The sequence below is a fragment of the Ammospiza caudacuta genome, chromosome 6, assembly GCF_027887145.1.
Source record: "Ammospiza caudacuta isolate bAmmCau1 chromosome 6, bAmmCau1.pri, whole genome shotgun sequence".
NCBI classification, from domain to species: Eukaryota; Metazoa; Chordata; class Aves; order Passeriformes; family Passerellidae; genus Ammospiza; species Ammospiza caudacuta.
In genome coordinates, this window is record NC_080598.1 from 27447632 (window position 1) to 27472235 (window position 24604).

Below are 24604 nucleotides of genomic sequence, written 5' to 3' on the forward strand. Positions count from 1 at the left end.
ACACCCTATGACTGTTCCTCCCACCTCCAGGCACCTGTTCTGTCTGTCCCTCACTGTTCTTCCAGTAGGTTGATCTCAGCAAGATCCCACTGACCTCTCCAACTATAATGCACCAGTCCATTCTGCCCTCTCACAGAGGCAGCAACTTGCTCTGTCCTGCATTCACTGAGAGGCCCCTGACCCTCCTTTTTCCTGGAGGAAAACAAGTATGAGCATGGGACTGTCCCAGACCTGTTGGTACACAGAAAAATGGAGAGTGCTGCTTACACAAAAGTTTTATTGGAAATTCTTTGAATACTTGAAGTACACCAGAGACTTTCCAAAATAATACACTTGAGGAACCTTCCCCTCCACCCATAGTATCTGTAAATCAGCAGCTACATAGATACTGTCCTTAATATTCAGCAGAGCAGAGAGCTGCTGAAATAAACAGCCTTCATAATACAATCTGTGGCAGGCCACAGCAGCAGAGCATTTGTGCAGTGGTCAGGGAACTCAGGGCCTAGATGTAGCAACCATGTGTTAAAACTGAAGACTGTCCAGAGAAGAGGCAGGTAACTCAGCCCTGGAGGCTCTCTTATTGCTGTGGCCGTCCAGCTCAACACTAGCAGCTTATATAGGCAATTTTCCAGCCTTTTGAAGAGGTGGAAATGTGCCACAGTGCCATTTTGCCTTATGAGATGTGAGAGCTGTAGCCATGTTAGGAACTCCCACAATAAAGGGGCACAAGTACAAGCCCTGACCTCCTGGGTGGGGTTAACAAGAATGGCAGTGCTCCCTGCCAGCTCCACAGCTTGTCAGCAGAAGAGCACAGCAGGAGTGCTGGCTAGATGAACTTTAACCTCAACTATTCTCTATTCATATGGTATGAACCAGCCCTTTGCCTCCTGTCTGCTGCTCTGCAGCCCAGATTGTATCACTTTGGAGACTAAAGTTCACAACCACCTGTCTACAAACTACTTCCTACGAAGTGGCAGACCAACTTCCTGAGCACAGGTGAGAGGCAGTTGATCCATTATTTCCTTGTTCTGCACCCTTCTGTGACCCTTCCCACTTGTGAAACAAGGTGGCTTTTGGATGGATAACAAGTATTTGTTACAGCCTGTGTAACTGAAGTCCTGTTACAAACTGTTTCATCTTGGAACCTTTCTTAAATGTTTCTGCATCTTTGCATGGACAAAGCAATTTCCATGTGAGGTTGCTAAGAAGTTGAATCAGTTGAGTAAAATAAAAAGGTTCTGGTGGGTAATTTTCCTTCAATGAAGCTCTTACCTGGAGTTTTAGAACTTACAAGGCCTCCCACCAAACACATCTCTCAACAAAAATTCTCATAAACTTCAAAGCATCGCTTTGCTCTGGCCTTAAAGTAAGCTGCTGTGAATTTGGCTCCTTGCTCCAGCAGTGACACAGAAATAGTGTCCCAGAGTGGAGCTGGGGTTCCCTCATCAGCTGCAGGCAATCTCTTCCAATGAAGAATGCAGCTAAGCTGAAGCTGCCACATTGCACCAACTAGAAGGCTGGTTACTCAGCCACTCTGAGGAAATGAAGATGGTTTCTTAGTCCTCAAGAAACACAATTCCACTTATAAGAAACTAGGGGGAAAAGAAGTGGTTTTGGACAGTAAGGGGTCTTGCAGTTGCACACTCTAGTTACACGGGGCAGGAAGAGAGAGAACCACAAGAAACCCCACCTTATCCAAGTTTCTGTTTAGTGTCACTGTTTCTCCTCCCATCCTTACATGAGGCAGAAGACATGCAACAGCCAAATCACCCACAGAGCAATTCCAGCCACTCACACTGTCAGTGGCTGGATTATTACAAAAATAAAATTTCAGCTACTCAAAAGACAGCGGATTAAAAAGTACCATAAGCTTCCCAAAAAAGTGTGCTTCTTTAAAGAAGCTGCTTTCTGAATGGCCAAACAACACTACAAATTCATCCATGCCTATCAGAAAACAGCTTTTTACCAAGTCCCTGCCACTCCATTCCACTGATGTGTGCATTTCATTTTATCAGTGAGCCCTGGCTGGATGTAATGGACACACAGTCCCCTAAACAGAGTATAATATTAATTAAGTCGGTCTTAGAAAATAAATATCTTTGATATTTTCTTGCAAAGAGAGACTAGCCTCAATGGCTAGGGTTCCATGGCACACTTGCTCTCTGCAGTGATCAGGACAGAATGACCTGCACTATAACATGAAAACAGAACATCTTTTAAATATAGGTTTCTTTAAAAGCAATAAATATTTTTTAATTCTTAAGATCATCTATTAACCATAAAGCAGGAAGGTTTGCAGGGATTAGAGGAAAAAATCTTGGACTAAGACTCCTAGTTACATAACCCTAAAGAAATAGGATTCCTAGTATTTACAGTTATGTTTCAAAAGCAGAGACTATGAATTCAGCATCATCACAGCTGCTACGTGCAGGCTTGCCAACAGTCAACACTGTTAAACTCAGCATGGCCGAGTGTCAGTGCACTCGGGAAGGAAATGTGGAAAGCATTCCTGAAGTTTCACTCCTGCTTATCAGCCACCTAACAGAGGGTCTTGCACAGTGTAGAGACCCAATTCCTTAGAAGCAGGTAAACAAAGGTAACTTGGATTATGCAGGTCCCAAAGCTGACGTCTCTCCCTGTGCTCCAAGCACGCACTCTGAAGTCAGGATGAAATGCCCAGTTCTGTGGAATGGACTTCAAACAGTTGAATTTGCTGAACTCACAGACCCTGGAAATAAGCCAAAGCTTTCTATGCTCTAACAGGATCAGAGACTGCAGGTAAAAGTCTGTTAGCAAGAAGCTCTACGTAGGAAACTTACACCATAGGACCCTTGGAGGAAGCATATGGCAACTTTCCATAACGCCCCTCCATACAGAACACAGACTGAAGAGAAAGTAAGTTTCCATACACTGAGGTTTGACTTCCTGTGTCCCTACTGAAGTCTTAAAACTGACTGTGAGCGAGCAGGAAAAGCAGTCCAGAACTATGTGGTGGAAAAGTTGAGGAGAACCAGCAGCTGAGCTGTGTCTGTCATTGAAGAGAGAAAAGAAAGCTCACTTGATGGAGGGAACTAGTCAATGTGAACAAAAGGCAGAGGAGGGGCAATAGAGATATCTGTTGATGTCATCTCCAGGATGCCTTGGGGAGAAAGAATTGCTGCAGCAGAACTGGGAAACAGCTTCACTGCAAGGTTTCCACAAAAGCATCAAATTCTTTGACATTTTTCTCATGGACTGCCAGCTTCTCTGGTAACGAGTCCTGGAAGGTAAGGAAAAATGCAGATCAGGGTTCATTCACAGCAGACAGAAGGAAATTTTAAACACACTAGGAAAAAAAAAAAATCTTTCTCAGTCATGCAATCCCTCACCAATGCTCTGGGCTCACCTTTCTACGTGCACAAAAGCAGGAGCCCTCTGGCAGCATCCAGGAAGTGACCCTGAGCAGGGCACTCTGCCCAGAGCCTGTTTGTTCTGCAGGAACTGGAGGTGCACTGAGGCCTCACCTTGTGCAATCCCCACCAGCTGCAGCACAATAACCCACTCGAATCATTGCCTTCATCAAGTCACTTTCTGCTCTCTGGTTTTCATTTTTCTCCACAGTATGGCACAATGCCAGAGAGCCTAAGAGAGCGCCCGTCCAGATGTGACTCACCAGCCACATCAGAACTCCAACTCTTTTCAGGATGCAAAGTCAGGCCTGGTTTGCCACCAAGTGAGACACCCAGAGGCAGGATTAGTTTGGGGAGTTTCAGTGACCAAGCATGCTGCAGCAGCCTTCAGCTTCTAGACACACTGGTTTCAGAGACTCAGGTGTACCAGAAACAAATCTGCATTTATTTGGAAAATATTAGTGATGGCCTTCCTTCTGAAAAGTATAGGGAAAAAACCTCTATCTTCTGAAAAGTATAGGAAAGACATGGGGCCTGTTAGAGTGGGTCCAGAGGAGGGCCACAAAAATGATCAGAGGGCCGGAGCACCTCTCCTGTTAAGATAAGGCTGAGGACTTGGAGTGATTCAGCCTGAAGATGAGAATGCTCTGAGGAGACCTTATTTTGGCTTTTCAGTACTAAAAGGAGATATTTAAGAATAATGGGAACAGACTTTTTAGCAGGGGCTGTTGTGATAGGACAAGGGACAATGATTTTAAATTGAAAGAGATTAGATTCACACTAGATAAGAGAGAATTTTTTTATGGAGCTGGTGAAAAATTGTAACAGGCTGCCCAGAGAAGTGGTGGATGCCCCATCCATGGAAATAAACATGGCCAGGTTAGATGGGGCTGAGCAACCTGATTTAGTTGAACATATCCCTGCTCATTGCAGGGGGGCTGGTCTAGATGACCTTGGTTCCTTCCAACCCAAACTATTCTACAATTCTATGAAGATACTTTTTTCAAACAAGGAATAGGGAGAGCATTATAAAGTACATATGATTTCCACAAACAGAAATTTCAGGATTCCATACCAAATCCTCTGCCATGGACTGTGCTCCAATGTCAATGGAGAGGCTGCTGAGTTGAGGGGGGTTCTGAAATTCACGGTAAAATGTCCCCAGGTCCATTGGAAGAATGTCATCTTTTGAAAATGCTGGTTTCTACAATCAAAGACACTGCTGTTAATTCCCAGAGATACTGGCTTCCCTTTTGTTACAATCTCAGGTAAAGTTGTTACCTGCTATCAGTAAACATCTTGGCATTATAATTTGCTGCAGTAATGCATATGAAATAACTGAGGAACAGCCAATAGCACTTGATATCACAATAGCACTTGAGCAGTTGGAAGAGAACATATCTTTGGAATCTAGCTCCTCTAGATGCTAAGAGAGAGGATGCCAAGCCCAGATGTTAGTAGAGAACTGAAATGGTATTTAATTTGTAGCGGTTGATGCCTGGTACCAGTGTCCTTGGCAGTTCTGGGACTGTCACACACTAGAGTGTGGTACTGTGAATGATGTGTCTTTACCACTCCCACTGAAAATACTCTGACATCATTTGCCATCACACTAGCACGTGAAGCCCACCTAAGGTGCAGTTTAAGAGCTCTGATGGGGGCACTTACAAAGTCGACCATAACGAAGTCATCGTGGGTGTTCCCTGTGCTGCTGCCACTGGAGCCCTCTGAGTGTAAGCTGCCGTGTAGAGGAGATTCCGTTTCTGGGGATTCAGGAGGATTGACCTGCCCAAGAAATCAAAGATGGTGAGTACTGATCTTACAGTCATGTCTGTGTGTGCTTTGGCAATGTGGGACAGTTACATTAACTAGAGCAGGGGCAGCAAACACATGCTGTTATTTGCATGTCTACAGAGCCCAAGATTCAACACAGGAGACTTCTTGAAAGCAAACAAATCTGAATAACTAGTTATTTTGTCCAAAACCAAAGTGTATTCAAGGCAGAGAATAGCATGGATGTTTGCATAAGGGATGCTGAGAAGGCACATATACCTCTGGAAGAGTCTTACCATGGGGTCGTTATCTTCCAGCTCAACATTCTTGGGAGCAAACATGGCAAAAGGAATGTCTAAGTTGGCCATGGTCACCTGAGGAGATTTAGCAAACAGAATTTCACTAAGATGCTCTGCTTACCGGGCACAAAAAAGATACTGAATGTCTTTGTCAGGCCAGCTGAAAACGGCCCAAAATCACGTCAGCAGTTAGGCAGGAGGCTGACAACCTCATTTAAAAGGCATGAAATCCAAAGATGATACTCTGTTGACCTAATGCAGATATATATCTTGAGATGGGATTGCTTCTATACATATCTTGTATAATATAGGCAAGGATTAATGAACTGCTACAAATTGAAACAATTCTCATTTCTTCATCCAAAAGGCCTACAACTGCAGCCCTACGAACCAAGCAAATCTCTAAGCTGCCCTAGCTCAACTTCAATGCTTGCTTCTAGTGATGAACTGGTCTACTGCATGTTCCTTCAAGGAAGGGAGGCTTGCTATCAGCTTTCCTAGTTTATGGATCTGTGGTATTTGCAGATCATTGTGAGATCCAAGTGGAGTATCAAGTCTTCTATTCTCAAATAGGGTGCTGTTCTGCACCCTAAAAGTGGAGCGAGGTCAATGGCTGTCACATCCCAAAAGGATTTTATGAAAAACAAAATACACCTTGGCAAACGTAGGGAAATGCAGCAGGCAGAAATATGCACTCTGTGAGTCTCTGAGGTTGCCCTGGCATTGGGGTGCTTTTTGCTCCTCTATGTATGAACAGATGGGAAAAGAAAGGTATTATGGTGCTCTCTGAGAAGATCTACTGCCTGTTACCTGGTTAATGGGTTTGTTGACAAAAGCTCCCACCTTCCGGATAAAGATGGTCTCCAAAAGGTCATGTGGGGAGCCACACTTTCCTTCACTGCTGTTGGATACTGTTTCTGTATCCTCACTGGGGGAGGAAAATACATAATTAGTGCCTTCTGACACAGGGTAGATAAATAAGGTTTTTTATGAGACTCCTTCATTTTTCTTGGTTTACTCCTAGAAGACAGAAGAAGGACAACAGAAGAAGGACAACAGAAATCTGTTGTTGTACCATACCTTCCTCCTCAGTCAGGAGCACAAAAGGAAAGTGGACACTTGTGCAATCAGGTTTTTGTTTAAAGATGTACAAAAACTATTTAGTTGAATATAAAGTTGCTGAAATAGGCTTTTCTTCTGGGAAATGAGCTTTTAACTTGTGTGTGTCCACAGGTTCATTACTACTATTTTTCAGTAACACGGTACTCACAGATCTCTCAGGAGGTGAGAGATCTCCCATTATATCTGTCACTCAGTTCACAAATGCAGCAGATCTGGTACATGACAACAGCCACTCCCAGTATGATTAATTCACTCCATAGCTATTAGCTATATTACTTCCATGACCTATTGTTTTGTGTTTTTTCCTACCACAGGTATTTAGAACTTTAAAACAACAACAACAAAAAAAAGTTTTGTCCCATGGAAAGAGGATTACCTAGAAAGGACTGAAGAGGATTACCATTCAAGTATACCCCGGAAAGTGAGTTTTGGTTTTCCCAGAGCAAAACCTCTGTGACTCACAACTATGTGACCCCAAGAGAGATTTCTCAAGAAATAAATATTACCAGAAGGATTTAATTAGATGTGAGGGAGTTGATTTAGGACAGTTTGAGGTTGCATTGTTTCCTTTTAAATAACTTTCTGCCTAAAGTTTCTTACTAAAATGGTGAACAGATTTATGGTAACTACAATTGGCTTTGGTAACAATGCACATTAAGTCTAGAGAATTTAAGACTCATTTTTGAACTTACTGCATCTTGTTTTACAATCAGCAAAAGCAGCAGAAAGATTGAAAAAACTATAAAATCAATAATAAAGTTGATATAGAAGAAGATATACTACATAGAAGAAGAATATTGCATAGACTGGGAGGTTTAAATAGATGCGCAAGATCATTGTTTGGAGTAAGGCTGAAAAAGCCCCAATCAGAGAAATCTGCAAGTTGATTTGAGGAATGAAAAGACAATAGTTATGCTACAAACAATAAATAAAAAGGGGAGACAAAAAGTTTTATCTTAATAGGCTTATAAGTGGGTTAGTAGAAGTAGTGGATCATCTAAAACCCACCCACCTGCTAGAAGGAGTAGCTGCTGAGTAATGGACTCCCTCCAGTGGGGTGCACATCCTCTCTTGGTCAGCTTGAGTGCCATGTGCTGGCTGGCTAGGAACTGGGGGAACTCCCCCTTCTTTGCCTGGACCAATCAGCTGAGATATAGAAAGAAACAGTCAAGTTAAGAAATCTCAAAATCAAACCAAAACCGCAGTGCAATAAAGAGTAGATTTCCATTATACTGGGCATAAGTTGTGGGGGTTTTGGCATATGATTGGGCTCTAGCCCCTGTAAGCCTCAGAAAGATGTCATGTAGGAGTGTATTATCACAATACAAACTCACTTTTTACTCCCTTTCTACTCTACTGTCCACTTCAGGCCTGTTTTACACTGCAGAGTTCTCTGGCCATAAGTCCTCGGCTTCATGGGAAGGAATGGAGGGAAAAAAACCTTACACCCCCTTGCTACAAGCCCATTGCTCCTACACCTTCAAGAGAAGGGAAAGTGGAGAGGGAGGTGCTGCTCTCTTCTCCCTGGGATGCAGTGATAAGATGCATGGGAGTGGTTTGAAGCTGCTCCAGGGGAGGCTGGACATTTGGAGAGAGGGTGGTCATAAACTGGAACAGTGTTCTCTTCCTAGAGAGGTGGTCCATGCCCAAGCTGCCAGTTTTAAGAGGCATTTGGACAATTGCCTTAATACCAGGCTTTAACTTGGCCAGCCCTGAATTGGATGTTGGATTAGATGCTGACTGTAAGACCACTCCAACTGAAATTATTTTATTTTATTTTATTAACATTTGTGTCAGCAAAACTGGTGCAACATCAATATCACAAGCAGAAAAAGACTTCTGTCAACTTGACTTATTTTTCTGATGCACCAATGTAAGTATGTCAATATGAACTGCCAGTGTATTCTATGCCTAACCTACAGAACTGTGCTTGGACAGCTACAGGGGCAGCAGCTCTGTAAGACAGGCAACGTTTGGCATCAGTGACAAGCTGGTGCAGGCAAACAGGTCTGGTGCCTGCTCTCTTGGCATAGTTTTTCCACATGACCCCATACCCCAGTAACGTCAGGGATGCTGAGGAGCCGATTCCCAACTCCTGTGGAAGTTGTGCTTTCTCTGTGTTTACTTTATATTCTTTCCATCCCTGACAGACAGGACACCAATGCAAGCACTAGTTTCAATGTCTCTCTCAGGTGTACAAGTGACACAAATGGTTGCAATACCAGCCACGCTGGTTCTACTCTCTACAAATACCTGGTGAGGGTGTGCAGCATTCAAACCACCAGCAAAGAGTACAGGATACCCCATGTCAGCTGATCCAACTCCCAGGGCAGCAGGCTGATAGGAAAGACGTGAGCTGGAAAGCTAAGGAAGAAGAGAAAAAACAAGGGCAAAGGAAGAGGAGAGAGGAAAGGGAAGGGGAATGCCCCACAGCCTGAATAATCACCAGTCACTGAAGAAGGAACAGGAAAAGTCAGAGCCACAGCATTTCAGGCTGGCAGAAGGATGCTAGATTTTCACTGGAATCAATAATGTAGGTTATTGTTCTAAAAAATTCTTACTGCTATGAGGACTACTTGACAGTAGTACAGGGGACTAAGTCTGAGCCTTGACAGGAAAACAAGATTGGCTTCGTACACATGTAGGAGGAGGCTGTGCAAGGTATGGCTGACATCCAGTCTCAGGGAAGCTCTGCTCTACAGGCCTCCTTCAAATATTGGAGTAGCGGGTTACATGAATGCCATCGTGAACTTACTGAAGAGATAATATTTAATATTTTTTAATCCCAAAACAACTTCATTATCAACTCTTTGAACCTACTTCCATTGCAAAATTAAAACAGCTTATCTTCCAGGCCTGTTCAAATAGGTCACCTGTTCAGTGAAAGAATACATGGTCTCATAAATGTGCCAGGTAAAGAGAACTGGGGAGCTAACCCTTGTGAGATTGCTTTAGGAATTAAGTGTTGGAAGCAGTGAAACCCAGGAGAAATTCCTTATACATCCCAGGCAGAAATCTACCCAGTCAGGTTAGATACAACTTTCCTTTTTAGACTTGCCTGACCTCAAGAGGAGTGTTACTTCCAGAGCTCAGTGTGAGCTCCAGCAGCTCCAAAGCTGATGTTCTTTACAGGGATCAAAATGAGGAACAGCACTTTGATTCACATGAGGCTAGTTCAGCTGAGTGGAGCTCTAATGGCTATACAGGTTCTAGGGACACTGGCTCTCAACAGAAAACAGTCAGAATTGTGCCTTCCTAGTGTCTTTCACTAACAATCCTTGACAGCTGTTGTGTTTTTAGGGATGCCTGTCCTGTCTTTAGGAGACCTTCATCTGCAAAGGCATTTAAGATGCCAGTCTCAGTAAAGTGTCTGGCTCATTATGGGTTCACCAGTCCTTCCCATGCACAACAAACACTTCACATTGTCAAATTTGTATTTTCCTGTATTCATTTTGTCCTGATATAACTTGTATTCTGAAGATGTACAGCATATGCTATTGACAACTCACTTGATGTGAAAAGGCCAGCCCCATCACTGGGACCTTCAAGGTGTCCGTCACCACAGGAGGAGGGGTCTGAAAATGTGCCTTTGTGACAGTAAAAACACACTGTGCATAGACACAGACAAACAGAGGAAACAAGGAAAAGAGAGAATGAGGGGGGAGAGAGAAAGAGAGAGAGAAGGACTTCAGAGAGGAATTATGAAGAGTTGGATGAACTGAATGCTAGTGAAGAGGTTTTGGCTGCAGCAGCCACACCTACACAGAGAGCAGAAATCTCAGTATTGCCAGAAGCACATTCATTTTGTAAAGAATTGACTGTTTTTCAATCTGAGTGAACCACTGAACACAGGTAATATTTTAGACTCCAGTAAACCCTGACAGAAAGTAACTGCCAGAGACTCTGTTCCACAGTTAATTATAATCGGTACCAGCGAATTAGCTAGAAAGCTGAGCAGATACCAGAAAAAGTAAAGTACTTTTTTTTTTTTTTTAAATTTACAAATTACTTGTATTTCAGCACTCTCCATCCATCCATCCATACTTTCTATCCTCCAGCTTTCTGAGGGATTCTATTTTGGCAGGTCTGTGCTGCACCCTGAGAATGAAGGTGACCCAGACTACAGTGCAATTCAAACACACTGATGTGAAGTGGGAGCTCCATCAACAGGAGCAAAACTCCAGAGTACAGTTTCACAGAGGGTGCTAATGCACAAAGGGCAAACCAAACCTGGTTCAGTCCCATACCTCCTCCCACAGTCACTTTCCTAGCAATGGTTTTCATTTTGAGGAAAGCTTCAGCTTCATTTCTGAATATTACCCATGGCCAGACTCTCCTGAATTTTGGGCAGCTTCACAACACACATATGTAGACATACAAGCTCACAAAGAAGGTGACAACTATTTCCTTGTATCACACAGGTCAGGCCTCACTTTTACCGAGAAGGCAGGCAGAGATTCATACAATTTGCCTACAAAATCACACAGTTCCTAGTATTTTCCCAGTCATTAACCTGCACAGGACATGTAGAAAGCTGGAGAAAAACATAACTACTTCTTTCCCTTTTAATTTAAAGTCCACTCAGCCAAGGCAGCCTTACAATTCTAACCGTGGTAACAAAGACTGGCAGTTGCTTTACATATAGCAACTATGAGCCACAGAAAAAGCAAGAATGTAGGCTTATACTTTATGTGAATCCTCAAGGTTCAAGTGGTTTCATCAAGCTTTTCCCCCCTCAGTGACAGTAAAGCTTCATGACCCCTGTGGAAATGTCAACTTCAATGTAGTTACATACACTGCTCCTGTTAAGTAACACTGGCACGAGCAAGCCAGTGGAAATTTCCTCATGAAATCTTTATTTACCCCACTTTAGGACACAACTCAGCCACAAACTAATTTCCTGAACTGTGTATTGCAGAATAAGAAAAGCTCTATTCTATCAGACTTACCGTGAGTACTGACTAATTAGTTCAACATTGCCTGATGCCTGGTCACCTGAAATCACTTTGGCACAGAAATGCTTCCTAAGAGAAGCTCATTTCTAGCTTGTTCATACAGGAGAATACATTCTGCTAAACCAGGCATATTAATTCCTCTGAAGCAGCAGAAAGACCCCTAGCAAATTCTTTCCTTTTGGAACAGCATTCCAATTATACTTCATTCTATGTTTCACATTGACAGTGAAAGAGATTTAGAGTCTTTGGATTGTCTTTAAAGGTCAGTAGAGCCATCTGCTTGGCTGGACAACAAGGCAGGGCAATCCTGAATATTTAACGCAATAGACAACTGCAACTCTTCAAAATACAGAACTGTGGAATCACATATGTAAGACAGTAAAAGAACTTGGGAGTTTCTGGGGTTTTATACTCAAAAGGAAACCATTAGCTATTTATTTTAAAATTGAAACTTAAATGCAATTTGCATGGGCAATTTTTTTTTGCCAATACTTATTCCTGCTGCCCCAAAAAATTTTAATGGTCCTATAAATACAGCTTTTGTCTTTTTTCTGTCTTTCTCTAGCATTTTCCTGGTATTTCAGTGTCTCTCTATGTCAGTCTCTTACTCCTACTTAAGCTGCCTGGCATCAATGTCTTGAATTCCTCCTCTTGCAGTATTGGTATGCAAATGTGTAAATGTGTAAGCACACTGCTGTCCTCTTCAAGCACAGCGCAACCCAGCTACAGAAATAGGCTCTTCGAATCCTCAGTAATTCAGTCTTTCTAGGCCTTTGGAATTTTGTTGAAATTAGTATCTAATTTCAATAGATTTTACTCAAGAGTGTAATGACATAAATAACCCACACATTAAATTTTAATTAGCAGCAGGAGGATTTCTGTTTGCACAACAGCTGATGTAGGAATATGCAAACTATTCTTACAGCAATTGCTCTATCCAGAAGTAAAAAGAGCCTGGTTTCTCTTACCTGAGATGGAGGAGAGGTGGAAAAAGATGTGGTACACACTTCTTGGGAATCTTCTACTGAGGGGTATACTGCACCATTGTCTTCACCAGCTCTAAAGCAGCAAGAAAAAACAAGTTTTCTAACCAGAAATATCCCTTAAAACAAACAAATAGTAAAACACAGTGGGACAAACACTGCAGGGAGGTTGAGAGTATTTGGGTGTAGTTGAAAGGAGAATTATGAAGGGCTCTCATCTGCTTACCAGATCTGAGGAAAACAAAGTGGGAAAACATGAGTTTTCCTCAGATGTTTGTCTTCTACCCCATGTAAAATAACAGGTGTATCTAACTACTGCTTTTCTTATACAAGGTAGTGCTGCTGGCTTTGGTGTTTACACAACCATTGTCAAACAACACCACTGGTCCAAACCTGAATGCCCTCACATTCATTTTAGAGAAGGCAAACCTCTCATCTCCAAAGAGAAATTAAACTGATCTTCCCCCAGTGGAAATATCCAGGGATGCATGTAGACATGTAGTTCTGCATCACGATTAACCATTACGCTTTCAAATTCCTGAAGGCAGCCAAGATTAAACATCCTTTGCGTCCAAGTGCTTCTGTGAAGAATTTGGGAAAATACTGGGGCTTGCTGCACTCAGCCATCTCGATGTGAGGAGAAAAATGTCACCCTTCATCACATGTTTAACTGTGCCAATTGACTGACACTAATTCTCCAGTGTCCCTTCCCATGCTATCAACAAAGATTGGAAAAGGCTCTGTATTTGGGCATAATAGATGCCTTTACCATGGCCCATGACTTCAACTCAGTATTTCCTCACCTGTAATTGCAGGGATGCATGGGTGAAGAGCTGGGATAGGGACGGTCCACAAAGTGATCAATTATAATCCCCATGATAGGAGGGGTCCTCTCAAACTGCCTGCAAGGCAACAAGCAATGGTGTTACTGGCTTTTTCTCTCTACTCTTCCCAATTCATGGTGCCCTCACAGAAAACCCTTGTGTCTATTGGGATCAGACTATCTTTACAATTTAGTCCTGTGACTCCAGGCATGCATCAACAATTTGAAGTTCTAGAGCCTGGCTCAGGGCTACCCAAATACTCCCCTTGCTGCAAGCTTAAGCAAGAGAGAGAGCGTTCTTCATGAAAGAGAATCTCAGCAGGAAGGGATAAGCAGAAGGGAAAGATTTGGGGGCTCAGAACATGAGGGGTTTAACAGTAAATTATTGTAAAACAGTTTATGGCATGATCACATTTTCTCACCTGGTTGACATGAAAGCAAGGTTGATTCTGTAGGCACAAGACAAAGTGATGGTGCCCACTGGGGTACCCACTGTCCCAACACGGACTGTCTGGAAACCTGTAAAGTTAAGGAATAGTTCTCAGTTTCACTGATTATTTATGTGCCACACTTTTTTATTCTGAGTTTACATTATCTTATTTAAGTAGTGTTACCATTATCTCTTGCAATGTGAACCCCAAAAACACACATAGAACCCATAACAAAACAGCAGCACTAGGATGCCTTGCTGGTAAGCTTCACTTGCAAGACTTCTGATGTTGCTTCCTGGCTTCTTGGTCTAAAATATTGTTCTGAAGTGCTTCTTGTTCCTTAGTAGATCATGATTTCCTTTACCAGTCCTGCCCCTTATCAACACAATTCCGTATCCTTATTTCAGTTCTGTATCACTAGAGTCAAAATGGCAGTGGCCCGAGACTTTGTCCAAGTACCACCATTGTACTTGTCCCCTTGTGACACAAGGCTGCACTGGCAGAGCCAGACAAAAAGCATATGTAAGCCTCAGAATAATTTTCCCTATGACACTTGGCAATAGCAACCAAAAGGCAGTCAGAATGAAACACAGTTCTGCTCTTGTTTGTGTGTTGTCTAATCTTACCTTCTCCCAAGCCACTCAGCTGGACTTCACCAAAATATATCCTGAAGGAAAAGGAAAAAGAAAAGCTGTTAGATCCAGTTGGGACATAATGCTATAAATATCCTTATTTCTTACTTAATTTTGGGAGTTGGAAGGCTGGAACTACTCTTCAGGAAAAAAAACTCCAAAATAAATGGCTGGAATGCCCATCTCAAAAAACCTTACAGCTGCTCCACAAGAACAGGTCATGTAAAATGAAGGAGAAAGAGAAAATGGTAGTCCAATCAGGAATTTCTCTTTAACTTTTTTAAGCCTCTGTGGTTAAGTCTACAGTTTAGAGCAAAAATGTAATGTGATACAAACTTCACAGATAGGTCTGAGTCTAAAAGCTGATGCTCATCACACAACATAAGAGGTTAACTGTGCTGTAAGAGTTGCTCTTAAGTACATGCCAAGTCAGCAATGAAGGCAAAAAAGTGAAAATGGCTGGAATTTGAGTTTTCAGCTGTGCAAATGATAACAAGCCTGAAATTTACAATCATGTAAATTAGCTATGAAAACATGTCAAAGACTTTTCTCAGAGCCAAAAACAGTTTGGAAGACAACTATGAACTACAAACCAGTCAGACTCACAGGCTAAACAGAGTTGAACCCAGTATTTGGATGAGTAAACTGCAAAAACTACAGGACGTGGAATTGAGGATGCATCTTTAAAATGGAGTAACAGGAGAGTCTGAATCTATGCTGCAAAAGTACACACTGCAGTTATGTGCAATGTAGAGAGCCATTTATCAAACAAAAGCCAGACACCAAACAACTGGATGCTAATAAGCAATTTAAGGGATTGCATTTGTAGAATTTTTTTACTCTTCCTAACGTGGCAGGCAAACACTTCACAGCCTATGTTTAGCTTTTCTTTCAATGGCTCAAGTAAAGGTGATACACAGACCAAAGTCATCTTCTGTCACTGATCAGTAGTACTTCTATAAAAATAATTTGATTTTATTATTGCTCATCCCTTTTTAACTACATTTGCAGCTACACTGTGCAAGTCTAGTCTCTTCTGTTTGCATTTCAAATGGGAAATTTTTGCTTTACCTGTACAATATTACATATTCATGGCCTTGTTTCCTAGAGAGTCTGTAGGCTGGAGTTACTCTGGTTATAGCAAGCAAAGACTTCAGCAATAGAGACAGCCTGTTGTATACAGTGTATGAAACTTTGATTTCTTTGTCACACCTAGAGAACACAAAGGAAAAAAATTAGTCCACAACTAAGCTGCTTTTGTTTGGTTTTGGTTTGCAATTGCTTTTGATTATTTTATTTAAAATACAAATTACTCTGGGCCAGTTGTTTAATTTTATTGCCAAAATGATAAATAAAGCTCCAGTGTGGCTACCTGTACTGACCAACCAGCTAAGCATCCTGCTTCAATCTAGTCACCTGCTGTAGAAGAAATTGCTGAAACATGCCATGCAGCCTCCTACTAAACAGAGACACCTTTTCAATATGAAAAACACTTGTCATTACTGAGACTATGAATTCTTGTATCTGAGGAAACCTACCAGTTGTAATGGAAGAATGAAGAAGGAATTAAATTACTAGTTTTCATTCTTGACACTGGTGTTTAAAGAGACTGACTGCTGCTCTAGACAAAGAGAAGAGTTCCCTCTGGAGTGCCCCTGGCCACACAGCCAGTATGTGCTCATGGATTAACCACATGTGCCCACTGCATCAGCTAAGAACTACAAACACAAAGAACGCACTTACTTTTCATTCATTTCCAGACACCAAATTTCCAGCTCCATGGAGTCCCCCTGGATCAGACAAAAGATGGCAAACAAAGACTCATTTCAGAATACAGACCTGTTCAAATCTCATCAGTGATCAGAAGTGACCACACCTCTCAATAGTTTGTCTCCTGGCTCCCACTTTCTTGTGATGCAATAGAAAAAGGTGCACTGGAAGTGTCCCTGCACAATTGTATCACCTGAGGGAATACCTTCTTCAGAATGCCTAAGTTCTTCATGGGCTAAGAAAGTAGTTTCTTAAAATTTAAGAATTTAATTTTCTTTAAAAATTTAGATTTTTCTGCTCTGTCATTTGTGTGTTTGGCCTCAGATTTTTGCAGTGAATTGCTTCTGTTAAACAATAAATTTCATTTCATTAGCATATCACCTAACTTAATAAAATTCAGATATTCTCACATTGTCTTGGATTAAAGGGCAGGAGCTCTCATAGTTGGCTTAAGATTCAGGCAGAAAACCCCACAAACAAAAAAAGGGGGCATCTGTTTTGACTCAGTTCTCACCTCTGAGGTTTTGAGAGAAATCTCCACGCACATAGACCGTCCAACAGCAGGCAGCTGTCCTGCCAGGGCTTTCTTTGCTTCATGAGTAACCTCTGGTATATCTTTGATTGCCAAATTGAACTGCAGAATCAAAGAGATGGTTCCATTTTTTTTATTTCTTTGAAAAACTGTGTGATGGTACATTTCAGACAGGCTCACAGACCCATATATAACATACTAGGTCAGTGTCCACTGAAATATTTATGAAACAGAAAATTCCCAGCTGGGTTCAAGCTTTTCATATTTACAAAGATTCCCTTGGCTGCTAATTCAAACGTTTTTCTTATTCCTGCTATAAAAAATATACTCCTTTTCCCTCGCTTCAGTCCTATCTTCATCCACAGAGTATCCTGAGTCTTTTCAATTTTAATAAAGCCAAATACTAAAATGTCCTGAATTGCAGAGTAGCAAACTTCTGACAGATAAGAACTCATCACCCCACCCCCAAGGAGATCTTGGAAATGTGCCTTAGCTGACAGGAGCTGCTGAGAGGCATTATTTCTCTTTCTCCTCATCAGCCTGTAAGAGTCCAGAGTGATTTGCTGCATGTGAACAACCACCAACCCCCTGCAACATCACCAACGTAACTACGTATAGTACCTACTCTGTGAATAATTATTATTGTCTGCACAAGACTGTAATAATCACATGGTGTTCTCAGCACACACACAGAGTTATGGAGTGGCTTTAAAAATAAGACCTTACCCAGTCAGAACCTGTTGGGGAGGATGATGAGCGGGTACAGATTTTCTCTCCAAGTCGGGCCTGGACAATTACTTGTACTGTCTGGAACAGAAATAAAAGGATACTTAGTGATGTTCTGGGCTCAGCACCAGCTCTGAGCCTCAGTTCAGAGCCTGAGCTACACAAGCTGCAAGTGAAAAAGATGAAAGGGCTGACCAGGACGTAGAGAAGTAGAGTTTGCTACACTGTTCTTCAGTTCTAATAACTTTAAGTTATTACATGTAATAGGCAAATGTATTTCAGAAGAAAAATCATTTTAGGCTGACCTTTCTCTGTAACAACACTAAGAGACAAAGTCAATTTTGCAATCAGGATTTGCAGTTTTCAATAGAAAATTCAGGAAAAATTTACAAAAATATCCCAGGCCATGACAACTAAACTAAAGACAAACGAGCCTGTACATTTAGACCAAAGCCATTGTCAGATTATCTACTTGCACCTATGTATGAAGTGAGGCCAAATTTTATAATTACATATCAACATCATTCAAAAGAAGATTCTGGTATTATTGTTTTTGGATGCAATATAAAAATTTAGATAGGCTGAAAGAGTGGAGTCCAGCAGATAAACTACTTAAAAGCTGGTGGTTAGACATGCTGCTAGAAACCCAAAGCTGACAGAGGTGTGAAGTGCCTACAGCTGATTCTAAAGCAGGATGTTTCTGGAGGATGGAAGAGGATTTGAGGGTAGAAGAAAGGGGAAAATGTTTTTCTAGTTTTTCTCAGGAATCTCTTAAATTTGACATCAGCTCTTCTTGCTTTGTTCTTCAGCAAAACAAAACAAAACAAAACAAAACAAACAACAAACCCAAACCTCAATCTTGTTACTCTAGCCACACCAAGTACATAATTTGTTTTGTGGCATTTTTTAAACAAGGAAGAAGAGGCATTTGTCCAAAGAAGAAAAATTACCTTTAAAGCAAAAAATTTGATGAACTTGTCCAGGTCCTTCCTGTCCTGGGAACTGAGATCAGTGTCCATTGCATATGGCAATCTGAAATATAGCACAGGTCTGGGAATGAAGTCTTCTTCAAGCTTTCTGTTTAGATTTCAAAATATTTTTGCCATTAGAGGCCATCTCAAAAGAAATGATAAATACCAAAGTGCTCTAACTGTCAAAATCCAAACACGCTAAAAACTTTGGGATGTGAGTGTGCGGTGTAAATGCATATTGATAGTTTATGTGGTCAGTGCAAAGATCAAAAAATTAAAAAAAAACAAAGAATGCTCACAATTAAAACTCAGTACAAGTTCTTCAATTTTGCTACCTTAATTTTAAAAAGCAAAACAAACAAACAAAAAAACCAGAACACCCCAACACCACAATGACTGCATTCTATGCCAAGCTAACCATCAGACATGGAGGTCTCTGCTTCAGAAATAATGTATCTTCAGCTATCAGCACTGGTCAAAACCAAGACAAATTGTTATCTTGAGCTTGAAATTCTTAGAATAGTATTTCAGCAGAAATCTATATAATAAACCACTGCTGGAACAGGCTACGCTGCTTATTTACTTTCAATAAATCGTACTTGAAGTAAAATTATACAGGTACAAAATTTATCTACAACCAACTGAAAAGACAAATTTTTGTCAAGAAATAGACCAAAATCATCTGTTCAGTTCTCTTGAAAGCTCTGATAATACATACTTAGCTTTCACATTGACACTGCCTTGTTTTTCAAAATACAATTGTTTCTAGGAACACAATGAACTTGCATAGCATCTGAAGCAGGGCAGGGCAAGGCACTAATCCTATTTTTGTCACCATCATGTCACATGGCTGGGATAAATCACAATTCTTCTGTCTCTCAGTTTCTTCACATATAAGTTAATAATCATATAGAGACCACTGGGGAGGAACGCCTTAATTAGCAGCACTCACTGTAGCTTTTGCTTGGAAGCCTTCAAAGCATGAATTCCCTCTTAGCCCCGCTGCAGTTCTGGGACAGCTAATCAGCCTGAGGCAGCTTGTCAGCCATCCCGTATTTGTATTTACGGAACGCGCTGCTCCTCGCAGGAATGCCGGCCAGCTGAGGTCAGGGGCACGAGCAGCTGCTGTGCACAACGTTATTCAGTGTCCAGTCATCAGGCAAAGACTGAACTTACTGCAAGGTATGCTATTTATGCAAATGGAAGCTTGCAGGGCAAAGGGGCCAATAGCCCTGTTCACACAGAAAACAGAGAATCTTTCGTGACCATACACATGCAGTACATCTGTTTAAAATATCACATTAATGACAGTAAAGCCCAATGCTTCAGGAGCATCAATCAAAAAGGGCTGCAAGATAAGAGTACTGCAAGTTACAGAGCATTTTATAGAGAACAGTGCTGCTTTCTGAATGACTCTATAAAAAGAAAGCTGGACTTACAGAATATTTGAAAGTTCCTAGGCTACATTCATACCACATCTCCTTAAGCTGTACTGTTCTCATTACAAATTATAATTTGAAAACTAGCAACACAAGTGATTCAACATCAGATGCATTTTCAAATTATCCTTTGGATATTTTAACCTTGTAATTGAAACTGTTATCCCTTCTTTCCCTGCATTTACCTCCACTAGAGAGATTACAGACCCTTTCCACTGTGGGGGGTGCAAAAAAAGGCAGCATTTAAAGTGTTTGACATAGTACTCAAAATTAAAAAAACTCAACCCTTTAGTACAGACAGGTACCACTACAAAAAAACCACAAATCCCCCCAAACAAGCAAACAAACAAAACCCCAAGCAAGAACAACCTGTTATTATTATTTTGACTTAATTAAGTACAGCACTGTAGGGGCTGAGGGGATCTGAGATCTCTGACAAACCTGGCGAATATAGGCAACAAAATACCCCATCAAAAAATATGTTTTCCTCAGCAAAGAGAATGCTGACATTTAAATACTAAATAAAAAATCATACTGCCTTTTAATGTGAAGAGTGCTATGTGACCCCTGCAGAAAGATGCAAGGAAGTATATATCCCGATATGGTGGGAGAGCTGTCAAATAGAACACCCACATTTGCCTTTTGAGGCTGGAAAAAACTTCTGATATCAACTATTTCAAGATACTTGGGAACTAATGGAAGGTGTTAGGCTCACTGGTCTGTTAGGAAAAGAAACAAAGATGACCATCAGCATGGCTCCATGTGCAGTACAGGAATTTGTTGTGATGACCCAAATATCTCTAGAGGAGAGAAACAACCACCAGAGGATTCAAAAAAATGAGAGCCTCATGGCTCTGCCCTGCTGCAGCAGAACTGGGATTCTTCCTGGAAGATCTGAAACTACCTGTAACATTCATCAAACATTTGGAGATTCATACTGTTACCTCTCAAGCTCCAAATGCCAGCAACAGTTAACCCACCAGAGTCCAAAGTAGAGCAGAAAGTATCACGCAAGGTTTCCTGGAAAGGAATAAATAATTTCATGGGAAAACTGGGACTTTGGAACTCAGCTCCTGAAATGTCTAAAGGCTCTTATCTGACAGCCATAATCTCATTGTTGTAGGAGGGTCTCTGGTGATTGCCTGAGACCTTCTAAAGCTTAGAACAGTATTCACCTTTAGAATCAGTCTTGGTAAGAGTTAAGATGGAGCTAGAATTACAGCAAACTTGTTTTTTACAAAAATTCTTTGGTACTTTGAGGTTAGCTGCCACAGCTGACCTGAAGAGGAGGGAAATTCTTTAAACTGAGTTCCACCAAACTCAATCAACTTCTCACATCCAGTAGGTTGCAATGCCAGCACGGCTCTTTGTTAAGTGCTACTGCACAGGCCTATGCTTAACTCAAGGATAACACAGGCTCATTTTACACTGAATAACAACTAGAGGGCAATAACTTTTGGTCTAGGTTAGAAAAATACAGATGATTGATCTCCCCTCAACCAGGTAATCCCTTAAGTAAACTGATATATTCACTAGCACAAGTGTGATATATATCAGCACAAGTGTGACATATATCAGCACAAGTGATCCAACAAGCATCTTCTCCATATGGCTTTTTGCTTTGTCTCCACTTCCTTCAACACCCGTTTTTATACTGTTGCCTTTATTTATATGCCTTTGTCTTCACTTTACTTGAACAGAAAGACCAGAAACAGCAAAGAACTGCCTCATGTGGCTCTCTTGACTAAATCCTTATTCCTTCTCCCAAGGTTGAGACAGATTTTATCCAACAGCTTAACATCTAAGTGTTGTGCCTTATACACGCTACTGCTATTTATACCCTCCTTCTCTGAGAAGGAGGACACATCAGCATAAGGTGATGGCGCTGTTCGCGTGATGCAAGGAACTGCAAGAGCCCTCCCCTTAATGCCTCGGCAGAGCCGAGAGGAACTACAGCGACAGGCACGCCGTGCTCCCAGCCCTGCTCCGTGCTCCCAGCCCTGCTCCGTGCTCCCAGCCCTGCTCCGAGCTCCCAGCCCTGCTCCGAGCTCCCAGCCCTGCTCCGAGCTCCCAGCCCTGCTCCGAGCTCCCAGCCCTGCTCCGTGCTCCCAGCCCTGCTCCGAGCTCCCAGCCCTGCTCCGAGCTCCCAGCCCTGCCCCGTGCTCCGAGCCGTGCTCCCAGCCGAGAGCAGCCCCGCTGGCGGCAGGCACCTGTAACCCGGCACACAGCAGCTGCACGGCAACACCGGGGATCACCGGAACTACATTACGTGTTCCATGCACGGGAATTGAGCCAGTGCATCTCTCTGACACCTACAGAAACAGGAAAGGAGCAGAAGCACCTGACACACACCAGGCATTATTATGGCTGCTGGGGAAAGCTGCTTCCATCAACTCCTATATTTCTGAGCCATGGCTGCTACAACTTAAAGTTATCTTGCTTTCTTTTCAACCAGACCTTCATCAACACAAAATAATTACTCATGGTTCTTATGCCAGAGTGAAACTGAAAAGACAAGAGGGAAGAAACCAGAGTGGATGTGGCTGTAAGGAGAGGGCTGTGGACAGCTCTCATCCCAGATCTTCGTTCCCAGTTACTGGACTGTGCGCCACAGACTGCATTCCTTGCCCATACCACTCGTCCAGAACTTCTTTTTTAATACAGGACCAAATTCAATCTGCAAGAATGCCCTATGAGAAGCCCAGAAAAGCCTCGTTGAATCATGCAGTAAACAATAAGCACATGGAAGTTTTTGAAGCTTTTAAGAGCTCCTGGAACAGGTCCTCCCTTCAATGAACAAGAAGCTTCACTGCAAGCAGGTATTTTGAGCACACTAATAAGTGACTATATAAAGATCTTCATAAACACAGTGCTCTGTTTCAAGACTGAGCCTGCAAGTCAAACTCCAGCATCCTACAATTACTTAAAATTAATCTCCATTTTGCCTTCTTAGTAGATTAGTCAGAAACCTAGGGAGAAGTAGCAAACAGTTCTAAGTGTGAAGGTGTGACATTCTCATTCTTTAAAGTTTGTGGATTTTTTTAAAAGAAAATATTAAATTCTATAGCAGAATAGAATAAATTCAATAGCAGAAAAACTGTTTCACATAATATAAACATTCTGATGCGATCAAAGGCTCTGTAGTTCACTATATGCTCAAGTCTTGACTGATAAAGAGGTAATTTTTCCTCCTGATCAGGAAACAGATTCACTTTTTAACCAATAAGTCCGCAGCTTAGTAAATACCTTACCTAAAGCCAGCACAGCCAGCTCCACTGACTTAGAAAAAAAATTAAGTAATTCCTGTTGACCAGCAGTTACATTCTGTACTTCCCTAAGGTCTAAAAATGGTATCAGTCCAAAGGTCCATCCTCTCAGTTTGTTTGTCAAGCCAAAGTATACAGACTAAACCAGAATCTGCTTCTACATACTCTGCACTATAATCACCAACACAATCACCACTGCTCAACTATTGTTTGAACCCATGTTCAGAAATGTTAATATTATACAATACCATATAAGCAAAATAAAGTGATCCTGTATGATCCTTCCTACAGACAGCCTGGCTCATCTGAAAGACTTATTTCTTGCCACAAGAAGGAAGGGTCCTCCAGGTCAGGCCACTCCTGCAATAATTTGGAGATGCTCTAAACTTTATTTAGACAGCCAACTAATTTTCAGCTAAGACAGTAATTTGCCATGTTTTTCCCCCTTGGTATGTGCCTAGTCATATCACTTTTGGGATTTGTAAGTAGGCAGTTTGTAGGCTTAGTCCAAAGAGTCCCTTTTCTAGCTATTCACTGACATGGAAGATGTCTCTGCTCCCACTGAATCCACGGGAACGACTCTGACTGTGCCCTGAGAGCCACACCTCCCACAGGAAAGAAAGATACGACCACCTGTAAACCCCTTCTCTTTCCCAGCACATCACAAACTCGCGCCTCACAGGAAGACTATACGAGACCATAAAATGGAGCGTGCGGTCTCAGATCCCACTGTTCCCAACAGGCTGTGAAGCATTTTGATTTGAAATGACCACCTGCTGAGATTACAGCGGGCCACATCTTTCCCAGGCTCCACTGACAGCCACCAGTCGTTAGGAAAACGAATCGCAGCCGACACGCGGCTGTCGGGAACCGAACCCCGCGAGCAGCGAAGCAAAGTAAAACGGAGACGCGAAGCCGCAGCCAAAGGTTTAAGACGCGCATCACAGCCCCCTCCCCTGGAAGGGCCTCCCGCAGGCTCGCGGAGCTCCAGCCCTGCCCCGCGGGGGCCGCGGTACCTGCGCGGGGCCGGCAGTGCTGGCGGCGCGGCGGCTCATCCCGTGCGGGGCCCGCTCCGCCGCCGCGCCTCCTCCGCGCCCCGACCTGGCACGGGGAGAGCCCCGCGGCCCCGGGGCCGCGACCGCCGCCTCCAAGCCCCGAAGCGGCTCCGGGGCTCCGGCCGGCGCCCCTTCTCCTCCTCGTTCCCGGCCCGGGGGTCTCGCCGCGAGTGTCAGCGGGGATGCGCGGCCGGCGGCGGGGGCCGGGCCGGGGCTGCCGCTGCCCTCAGAGCCGCGGGCTGCGCCGCGCCGCCGTCATCACCGTCGCCATCGCCGCTGTTTGTTTTCATCCGCTGCGGGCGGGGGGGGGGAAAGGAAGGAAGGAGGAAGGGAGGGAAGAAGGGAGGTGCCTGAGTGTCCGCAGCGGCACTTTCGGCACGCAGCCGGCCGCCGCTCCCCGCCCGCCCGCGGCGCGCTGAGCCCACAGTCCGGGGAGGC

General features: G+C 42.8%; 1 protein-coding gene across 7 annotated transcripts; it reads right to left on the minus strand.

The window, feature by feature from the left end:
- Positions 1 to 304: 304 nt before the first annotated feature.
- On the minus strand, positions 305 to 24430 carry ATG13 (autophagy related 13). 7 transcript variants are annotated; one of them, XM_058806311.1, is made up of 19 exons: positions 24128 to 24430; positions 20790 to 20865; positions 18386 to 18467; positions 17436 to 17516; positions 16692 to 16811; positions 16151 to 16197; positions 15479 to 15619; positions 14402 to 14442; positions 13767 to 13863; positions 13325 to 13423; positions 12507 to 12597; positions 10093 to 10191; positions 8837 to 8947; positions 7596 to 7729; positions 6272 to 6389; positions 5459 to 5536; positions 5058 to 5174; positions 4465 to 4593; positions 305 to 3259 (listed from the first exon to the last, which is right to left on the minus strand). In XM_058806311.1, the coding sequence occupies exons 3-19, from the start codon at positions 18452 to 18454 to the stop codon at positions 3182 to 3184; spliced, it is 1650 nt and encodes a 549-aa protein (XP_058662294.1). In that variant the 5' UTR covers positions 18455 to 18467; positions 20790 to 20865; positions 24128 to 24430; the 3' UTR covers positions 305 to 3181. The 7 variants fall into 7 exon arrangements, with proteins under 7 accessions (XP_058662294.1, XP_058662295.1, XP_058662298.1 ...); XM_058806312.1 differs by lacking the exon at positions 20790 to 20865; XM_058806315.1 differs by lacking the exon at positions 13325 to 13423.
- Between the last annotated feature and the right edge of the window lie 174 nt (positions 24431 to 24604).